The 10,610-nt window shown below is 43.9% G+C and overlaps 1 protein-coding gene across 1 annotated transcript; it reads left to right on the forward strand.

Moving 5' to 3' along the window:
- Positions 1-143: 143 nt before the first annotated feature.
- On the forward strand, positions 144-2,604 carry NDUFB11 (NADH:ubiquinone oxidoreductase subunit B11). The gene is made up of 3 exons (XM_055438351.1): positions 144-574; positions 2,093-2,223; positions 2,379-2,604. Exons 1-3 carry the CDS (start codon positions 368-370, stop codon positions 2,503-2,505), a joined length of 465 nt encoding a protein of 154 aa, XP_055294326.1. The 5' UTR covers positions 144-367; the 3' UTR covers positions 2,506-2,604.
- The last annotated feature ends 8,006 nt before the right edge of the window (positions 2,605-10,610 follow it).

Raw genomic sequence — 10,610 nt, forward strand, 5'->3', positions numbered from 1 at the left:
GCTCGGCTTCTTTCGAAGATGAAAGACCAACGGAAGCTCCGCCCTTTTCGCCCGAGGGCGAGGCAGCGCTCCGCGCGATTGGTTGAGAACATCCACGCAAGTGTCATTGCATTCTTTTCGTCAAGTAAATTCCACAGCCTAGCGGTCAGAAGTTCCACAGTCTGAGAGGAAAAGAAGGTGGTTGCTTCCCTGAGGTCATGACAGAGTGAGGCAAACAGGACCTCTCACCCGTTCTAAAGCGAAGTCCCAACTCAGGACCTATTTAGTGCGGCGGGGGCGGAGCGACAACTCTCGCGCTTAGGCCAACTGCAGCTGCGCGGAGTCACACTTCCGTCCCCGACCCCGAGAGCTTGGAGAACGATCTGTTATGGCGGCTGGGATGTTGGGTTTGTGCGGCCGCCGCCTTTTGGCAGTAGCGGCGACGCGAGGGTTCCCGGCTGCCCGTGTTCGCTGGGAATCCAGCTCCTCCAGGGCTGTGATCGCCCCATCCACTCTGGCGGGAAAGCGACCGTCAGAACCGACTATACGCTGGCAGGAGGACCCAGAACCCGAGGACGAAAACCTCTATGAGAAGGTGAGAGGGAGGGGAAACGGGACGCCGGAAGGGTCAATTGGGGACCGGCGGATAGGGCGCCGTAGAGGACGGTCTTAGTCGGCTGGGAATAGCGCAGCTGGCGAAATCTTCGAAGATTTGGAAATTCTGCCTAGGTTGTTTCCTCCTTTGTACGGGTTCAGGGTCAGAGATTGGCTTAATTTTGAAGACAGACATCTGCAAACTTGGGGGTAGGGAGTTACGAGGTTGAGCCATAGGAAGTGGGCAATGTTCAAAGCACGTTTGAAGCAATATAGAATAACAACAATGTTACTAAACGCTGGTGTGGTGCTTGCTCAGGTGTTTGAAGCACTTTACATACATTAACTCATTTAGTTCTCATAATAACCATATTTCGAGGTAGGTGGTTTTGGTGTACCCATTCTACAGATGAGGAAACTGAAGCATAAAGATGTTAAGTGACTTGCCTGAGCTCACATAACTGAATGTGTGGCAGAACCAGGTTTGCTGTGCTATCTGATAGCGGACTGAAATCAGAATGCTGTAGTTGGAATACAGGCATTGACCTTGGGCAAGTAGCTTAAGCCCTTGATGCTTCAGTTTCTTTGTAAGATGGGGAAAGTATTAGGACATTTTCTAAAAGAATAAAATACTACATGTGCCTCCGGTATTTAAATGAGTCAAAATGCTCAAAACAGCAGCTGGAACTTAGTAAATACTCATCATTAGAAGGTGTTCTTTTTTTTTGCCACTTTCCACCTCACTGGGATATTGTGCAATTTGCGCTTGTGAAAAGGCCTGGCATATAGTAGATGCTTCATCCATACTGACCTCTTGTTGGGGGGCTTAGATATATAGGATACTCATTCATGCATTCTGTAGCTATGTATTGAGGGCCTGCTGTATGCCAGGCTAAGTTCAGGGTGCTATGAATTCAGCAGTATAGAAATCAGATAAATCCCTTGCTTTCATAGAGCTTACATGGTAGTGGAGAATACAGAAAATAAACATGTAAAATATTAGAAAACAGTAAGATAGGGTATGCAACCAATAATATAATGTGATCAGAGTATTTGAAGGATATGCTACTTTGGTAAACTAATAAATGCTTGAAAGAAAGTTAAATAAGATAAGTGGATGGAGAGTGACTTGGGGGTAGGGAGTTACAAGGTTGAGCCATAGGAAATAGCCAATACCAATCATTTTTGACCTGTAAAAATGTCAGTTTCATCTAGATCAACTTAATAGATAAGGTGACTAGGGAGTGCCTCCTAAGGGGAATGAAGATGAAGCCAAAAGCTTGAATAAGCAGACAGATCCAGCCCCGACTAAAACTGGGGGAAAGGCTTTCCAGACAGAAGGAACAGCAAGTGGTGGGCTCTGTGGTGGGAAGGAGCTTGACAAGTCCTAAGAACAGACAGGAATTTAGGGAGAGAGGAGAGATTGGTCCAAGGTGAAGTTGGAGACCAAGTTATACGGGACTTAGCATCAGGCTTTGTGGAGCAGCAGGAAGCCCTCGTTGACTTCTCTCTGCCGTAGAACCCAGACTCCCACGGTTATGACAAGGACCCTGCTGTGGACGTCTGGAACATGCGGGTTGTCTTCTTCTTCGGATTCTCCATCGTCTTGGTCCTTGGCAGCACCTTTGTGGCTTATCTGCCTGACTACAGGTGCGTGGGGGTGTCCAAGAGAATGGGATGGGTGGGGACAGAGGCAGGGGTGGAGACTGAAGGAGACCGCCAGGAGTCCATTCCCTGGGGAACTGAGATGGGGATTGATGTCCACTGAGGCTCCCTCACGTCTTCCCCAATGCTGCTGCCTCCAGGATGCAGGAGTGGGCCCGCCGGGAAGCTGAGAGGCTTGTGAAATACCGAGAGGCCCATGGCCTCCCCATCATGGAATCCAACTGCTTCGATCCCAGCAAGATCCAGCTGCCAGAGGATGAGGACTAACTGGTTGCCAAAAGGGGCATAAGAAGCACCACCTTCTCTACCCTGCCTGCCATTCTGCCCTCTCCTCAGAGCCTCTAATTAAAGGGACTGAAAGTGTGACAGGCTGGTGTTGCTTCTGTTGTGAGAGGGATGTGGGAGTGGGGGCGTCAGAGTAGGGGTGCCTTTTCTGGGTATTCTGGTTATCTGTTGCCATGTGACAAACACCCTAAAACTTGGTGGCTTAAAACAATTTAGTATTATGTTTCATGGTCCTATGGTTGACTGGGCTCAATGAGGTGGTCCTTCTTGAAGACTTGGGTGATTGCAGTCAGATGGTAGCTGGGGCTGGAATCATAGGAAGGCTCAACTGGGTTGAACGTCCAAGATGACTTCTTTATTTCCATGTTTGATACTTGAGTCTTCTATGTGGCTTCTCTCTCCAGCAGAACAGCCTGGGGTTTTTGTACGGTGGCTCAGGCCTCCTCTGCATTGAGGTGTAGCACATGGGAAGAAGTGGACAGCAGCCATCTTTAGAAAAAAAGCTACTACACTGGGACTGCATATGTTGGAATAAGGGCCAGGGTTACCAGGGATTGAGGGTGGTGACTCAGAGCTGGGCTTTTCTATTGCTGAGGGTGAGTGTTTGTCTCCCTCCCTGCCTTCTTCTGTGTTTTTCTCAGTGCTGGAGTTTTCGCCTCTGCTTTGTGTCTTGGTGAATCTGGATGCCTCTCTCTTCCCCTCTGTCCCAATCTGAGTGGTCTCTGACTCAAGATCCACATCTCTCTTGTCTGTGTCTGTGTGTCTGTTTCTTTCCCTGCCCCCTTATCTGTCTCTGTCTTTGTCTCTCTTTTGAGCAGGAAGTCTCTCCCTACCGCCTTTCCCCCAAACATTCTTTTTTCTGGGAGTAGGCCATCTGCTTGCATCAGGGACTCATTCTCACACTTTCTCTGTCTCTGGATCTAGAAGATGGAGTTGGACACTTGCTCTGGCTCTTTGTTTATTTCTGGGGAATATCTCCTAAGATCCAGATCCCTGTTAACTCGGCATCTGGGCTCCCCTTCATGCCCCTGGCATCTCTGCCCTCTTCTCTGTGGCCCCCTTCCACAGCTCTATCTTGCAGATTCCCACATCATACACTCATTGCTCCCATCTCTGTGAGTGTCCCTGCCTGGGATATTGGAAAGTGCAGGAGCCCCCAGTCACTGGCTACTGGAAGAACATCTGGCCTAATGAACCCTCCACTACAGGTGCTGCGTATCCCTAACTTCTGAGTCAGGAGGAGTCCTAGTTCACTTGTATGTGGCTAAGGTGAGAGCAATATCCATGTGAACCTTCCTGGGAGTGATCAGTGTCATTCCCTGAGTGCTCCCCTGTGGGGCCAGTCTCCCAACTTGAGGGCAGCTCCAGAGCAGACAGTACTAGTATGTAAAGGGAGCACTCCCGCTACTGGGCATATACCCTGAGAAAACCACAGTTCAAAAAGACATATGTATCCCAATGTTCATAGCACTATTTACAATAGCCAGGACATGGAAGCAACCTAGATATCCATTGACAGATTAATGGATAAAGATAATATCACACACTCACAGGAATATTATTCAGCCATAAAAAGGAACAAATTTAAGTCAGTTGTAGTGAGGTGGATGAACCTAGAGCCTGTTATACAGAATGAAGTAAGTCAGAAAGAGAAAAACAAATACCATATATTAACACATATATATGGAATCTAGAGAAATGGTACTGATGAACCTATTTGTAGGGAATGAATGGAGCTGCTGAAGTAGGGGGCTGTCTTGTGGGCACAGCAGGGGAAGGAGAGGGTAGGACAGATTGAGAAAGTGACATTGACATATATACACGATCATGTATAAAATAGATAACTAGTGGGAAGCTGCTATATAACATGGAGCCCAGTCTGGCGCCCTGTGATGACCTAAAGGGGTGAGATGGGAGCAGATATATATAATTATGACTGATCCTGGTGTATGGCAGAAACCAACACATCATTGTAAAGCAAAGATCCTCCAGTTAAAAATAATTAAAAAAGGAGAATGTGAAACAAATGCCAAAAGCTCCCTTCAGGTCCAATCTTCCACACCAAGGGTAATCACTTTCTGGACTTCTAACAGCTTTTGATCTTATGATGTTTGCACAATGGATCCACATTGTTGTGGAACTTGTAGTTCGCCTATGTTCACTGCTGTATTCTCTTCCATTGCTATGAGTAGATCACACTTCCTCTATTCCATTGTTGATGGGCATTTGGGTAATTTTCTATTTGGGGCTATTAAGAATAATTCTTCTGTGAACATTCTTGTATATATCTTTTGATGGATATATGCAGTCATTTCTCTTGGGCGTGTACCCAAGAATGCAATTGTTCAATCATGGGAGTAGATACATGATCAGCTGTGTAAATCATGCCAGTTCTTCAATTGATGCTTCCCCAGTGGTGAATGCCACATCCTCAACATCACATGGCACTCCTCATCTGTTTCATCGTAGCCATTCTGATTACTGACTGACCTTTTATGGACCACATTGGGATGAAAGGCTGGGAGTTGAATGCCTACTGTGTGCCAAGCCCTGACAGGGTGCCAGGAATGACAGATACCAGGATCCCTGTCCTCGGGAATTTCACAGGGTTGGGATGGAGGCCAGTGTGAGTGGTCAGAGACTTAAAGTCAATGTTTTCATCCTGCTTTTTGGCTCCAAGGATATTTGAACCTTGGTATTTGGGGTCCAGTTTTGCTCCAGCAACATAACAGGTAAAAAGCACCTTCATCCTTCAATCTAGGGGAACATTTATATGCGCAAGGCCCAGTGAACAGGATGGTCACAGTCCCTGTGACAGACACTGTCAGTTCCCTGCCCATAACCCTGTGACCTCACTGCTTCAGCGTGTGCTGGCCAACTGGCAACTGCCTGGGTTTGCATCTCTTGGCTTAGAGGGCTTCCTCTCAAGCTGCAGAAGACTGTTCTGCCTCCGGGTCTGGCAGGCTGGAAGGGGCCAGGAAATGAATACCTCCTGGCGGCAACCCTCAGCCAATGACTGACAAGAGCTGGTAGATAAATACCACTTTCGCCTTGCCCCTCAGATGGGACATGCCTGAGATCTATGTTCTCCATCAGTCCTTAGAACTCCACAGTGGGAACAAGCCCCAGTGCTAAGTCACACACACATACACACACACACACCAGTGCTAAGTCACACACACACACACACACACCCCAGTGCTAAGTCACACACACACACTTCCTTGACAGCGGTAAAGAATTCAGTTCCTGGATCAGGAAGATCTGCTGGGGAAGGGATAGGCTACTTACTCCAGTATTCTTGGCCTTCTCTTGTGGCTCAGCTGATAAACAGTCCGTCTGCAATGTTGGAGACCTGGGTTCCATCCCTGGGTTGGGAAGATCTCCTAGAACAGGGAAAGGCTACACACTCCAGTATTCTGGCCTGGAGAATTCCATGGATTGTACAGTCCATGGGCTCACAAAGAGTCAGACACGACTGACTTTCACGTTCACTCTCATATATATATAGATATATATGTCCATATATATATGTTTCAGACATATATTCCAGTTATATATCAGATACTTTTTTGTTATAGGTTATGACAAGATATTGAATATGGTTTTCTGTGCTCTACAGTAGGTCCTTGTTGTTAGAAGGAGTTTAGATTTTATACACTATGCAAAGTTGACCAGAACCTTACTGAAAAGCCAGCTTAGCAAAGCCCATTCCAGATAATTCCTGACTGTCTAAAGGGATTGCTTACAATTTTTCTCCTGGATTACCCAGGAAATAAAAACAAATTATCTTACCAGTTTCACATTGACTATGACTGATAGACATAATCACTGCAGAATAAACTGACCACAGCTAAAATTGATAGATCCAATGCTCTCAACCAAACATGAACTTGCAAATTTCAATCCTGATATATTAGACTTGGTGAAAACTTGCCACAAATAAAGCTCAGAAGAACTAGAGCTGTTCATTCAACAAATATTTATTGAGTACCTACTGGTTGCCAGACATTATTATAGGCAGGAGGGGATACAGCCAGGAACAAAAGATTCAAAACTTCCTGCCCTCATGGAGCTTTTATTCTAGTAGAGGGAGAGAGACAATAAAGAAGGCAATAAATTACATTATATTTGTATATTGGGATGTGATAAGTATGCATTAAATTAATAATAAAGGCAGAAGAGGGATAAATTAAGACTTTTGGATTAACAGATATATAATATTATATATAAAATAGATAAACAACAAGGATCTACTGTATAGCACAGGGAACTATATTCAATATCTTGTCATAACCTATAGTGGAAAAGAATCTGAGAAAGAATATATATATCTATACATATGTATATATACACATCAGTTCAGTAGCTCAGTGGTGTCTGACTCTTTGCAACCCCAGCATGCCAGGCTTCTCTGTCCATCACCAACTCCTGGAGCTTGCTCAAACTCAAGTCCATCGAGTCGGTGATGCCATCCAACCATCTATCCTCTGTCATCCTTCCAATATTCTGGCCACCTGATGCGAGGAACTGACTCATCAGAAAAAACCCTGATGCTAGGAAAGATTGAAGGCAGGAGGAGAATGGAACGACAGGGATAAGATATATATGTACATGTATATGGCTGGGAAAGATTGAAGACAAAAGAAGTGGGCAGCAGAGGATGAGGTGGTTAGATGGCATCACCGACTCAATGGATATGAGTTTGAGGTAACTCCTGGAGATAGTGAAGGACAGGGAAGCCTGGCATGCTGCAGTCCATGGGGCTGCAAAGAGTCAGAAACAACTCAGTGACTGAACAACTGTGTGTATAATTGAATCACTTTATACTTGAAACATTGCAAGTCAACTATATCACAATTAAAAAGATAAATAATTTTAAAATAAAGGCAGTAAGGGGGATTAGGAGTTCAGGATGGGAGAAGATTGTATTTAGATAGGGTAGTCTGCTTAGGCCTTGTTAAAAGGCAATTTTTTTTTTTTTTGAGGAAAAAAATATGAAGAAAGACTACAGATGCAAGAACATTTCTGGCAGATGGAACAACCAGTACAGTTCCTGAAGCAAGAACGTGCCCGAGATGTTCAAGGAGCAGCCTGAGGTTAAGGAGATATCTGGGGCAAAGCTATTATTGCTGAAATATGACACAGATAACAATGTGTGCATCTAATCATCACTATAAAGATTAACCCGAAAATGAGTCATCCTAGTGAAAATAATTTCAGAAAGTGAAAATGGCCAAAATTGGCTTTTTGTTAACTTTATCACTTTATGGCATTGAATGAGGAATTACATTGGCTCAAAATTCACTCCAGGGCAAACTTTCTCAATAGAAATTCATCCGAATTGGTATAATTCTGATTTTAAATTTGTAAACAGAGCCAATACATCTGTGGTAAATAGCATGGGATTTTGAAGGGTGAATCCAGGGCCAGCCAGGGTCCAGGCAAGGCAGCCTGGAATCAGCCATCATTGGAAGGGTTCATTCACTCACTTATTCATTCATTCCACAAAGGAAGGGTTCATTCATCCATTACACAAATATTTGCCAAGTGCCTACTGTGTGACAGGGGACACAGCAACAAATAAAGCAGGTGAAAATTCTTGCCATCTTGCAGCTGACTTCTAGTGCAGGAGACATATTGAATATAAAGAACAAATAATAATTTGTGATAATAATTGCTAGATAAATAAATGAAATGTATAATATAGTGATAAAAGCTGAGAAAAATTACTCAAGAAAGGACATAGTGAGGGAGAGTGTGTGTATGTGTGTGTGTGTGTGTGTATAAATTTTAGCTAGAATGGCCATGGAAAAGGCCTCACCGAGAGGACATTTAAGAAAGACCTAAGAAAAGTGTCTATTTGAAGAAAGAACTTTGAAACAAGAGCCATGATTGCAAGACAGTCATAGGGGTTAAGGGTATGGATTCTAGAGTCAGATGGGGTTCAAATCACCAGCCCTCTCCATATCCAGTGTGTGACCTTATATTCCCATCTTCCTCCTCTATCAACTGGGGCTAACAACATTAATTACCTATGTGTGTGTAAAGTGGTAAAGAATCTGCCTACCAATGCATGGGATGCAGGTTCCATCCCTGGTTCAGGAAGACCCACTGGAGGAGGAAATGGCAACTGACTCCAGTATTCTTGTTTGAAAAATTCCACGGACAGAGAAGCCTGACAGGCTACAGTCCATGGAGTTGCAAAGTCAGACACAACTGAGCAACTGAGCACACAAGGATCTTGAGAGGATTAATCTGAGAATACTTACAACACTGCCTGCCACAGATTGGGTGTTTGTAAATGTTGGTTGAGTGAATGAATCCTCATTAACATTAATGTAGTGGCCCTGGACATGCCCTATAAAATGAACTTGTGGTAGTCATGGTTTTGGAGATGTTCAGGTTGTGGAGTTCGTATGGACAGTGGTTTGGAACCCTGGCAGTCAATACTGAGAGGTTTAGGGTCTGGTATTGAAAGTTGTGGTTCCAGGAGACAAGGTTTACAAAGTTACTTAGGCCAGTCTGTTTAGTTACTTTAAGTAGTAGCTATTGGAAAAGCTGCATGATTCTTGGAGTCAAGTTGTGGTTCCAGGAGACAAGGTTTACAAAGTTACTTAAGCCAGTCTGTTTAGTTACTTTAAGTAGTAGCTATTGGAAAAGCTGCATGATTCTTGGAGTCAATTGTCTCAAAGGTATAGAGGGTCTGGCAAACTGCCAGGGTCGGAATGAGGATCTGGGGTCTCAGCTGAAGTTTAGGAAGAGAGCAGCCATCAGTGAATGCCACAAGGTGTCAGTTAGAGGTACACCTCTGGGGGCCCTGCAATGCTCTGGCTTTATCTTTTTATTCTTTTTCCAATTCCTTCACCTCCTTCAATTCTTTGCTAAATATCAGCTTCTCAAAGAGGACTCCCCTTATTTAAAAGAATAACCCCCCTTACTATTCATTATGGGTTTTTTTTTTAGTTCTTTTTTTCCCTTCATAGCACACACAAACTGCGTTATGTGTGTTGTCCTTGTAATTGAGGTCATGTTACCAGTAATTAAACAAAAATAAACTAGATTGTTATTTTAATGAGGGGGAGAGTGAGACAAGGAGAGAGAAAGGAGGAGGAGAAAGAAGAGAAAGGAAGGGGGAATGAATTTTCAAAAACCCTAAACCCATCAAGGTAAGGTAGGAATGGTGCTTTGGGGCCAGATCATACTGGACTCTGAATGTCACACCAATGTTTGGCGTATGTGTGTGTTTCAACAAATTCCATCTAAGTGAAAAACATCCTCTGCACAGTTTCCAAACTCTGCTTCTGCCAAGATTCTAAAACACAATGACCTCTGGGCCACTGTCTTTTCTCACCTGGAATCCACTTTCTCCAGAGAATTTTTCAGAAAATTCCACTTGCCCTACAAACCTGGCCTCTTTGGGGGAAGAGCTCACTTTGAAAAAAAGCTCAGAGGGGTCGTTTGGGATCTGACCTTGAAAAAAGCTTTTGATTAATGAAATTTACCATTTCTAATTTTTTAAAGTCTATTTTGTCTGATAATGTAGCTACACTTGTCTTTTTTTATTTGCAATCATTTGCTTGAAATACATTTTTCCATCCCTTTGTTCCCAGTCTATATGTATCTTTAAGACTAAAATGAGTCTCTTGCAGGCAGCATATGGTTGAGACTTGTATTTTTTATCTGTTTACCTACGTCCTTTGATTAGAGCATTTACTTTATTTACATTTAAGGTAATTATTGATAGGTAAGGATTTACTATGAGTTTGAGCAAACTCTGGGAGATAGTGATGGACAGGGAAGCCTGGCATGCTGCAGTCCATGGGGTCGCTGAGTTGGACATGACTTAGCAACTGAACAACAAGGATTCACTATTGCCATTTTGCCCATTATTCTCGGCTGACTTGTAAGTCCTTGTTCCTTATTTCTTATCCTGCTGTCTTTGTGTTTGTGTGTTTTTCTCTGTGTGTATTTGTGTGTGTGTGAGATGTCTTTCTGTATCAGTATGTTTGGACTTTTTATCATGTTCTTTTGTGCAATTACTGCAGGTTTTCCCCTTATGGTTACCATGAAGCTCAAGTAAAATA

This window comes from Moschus berezovskii, chromosome X, assembly GCF_049115385.1.
Source record: "Moschus berezovskii isolate FMDL1 chromosome X, NW_MosBer_1.0, whole genome shotgun sequence".
Classification (NCBI taxonomy): Eukaryota; Metazoa; Chordata; class Mammalia; order Artiodactyla; family Moschidae; genus Moschus; species Moschus berezovskii.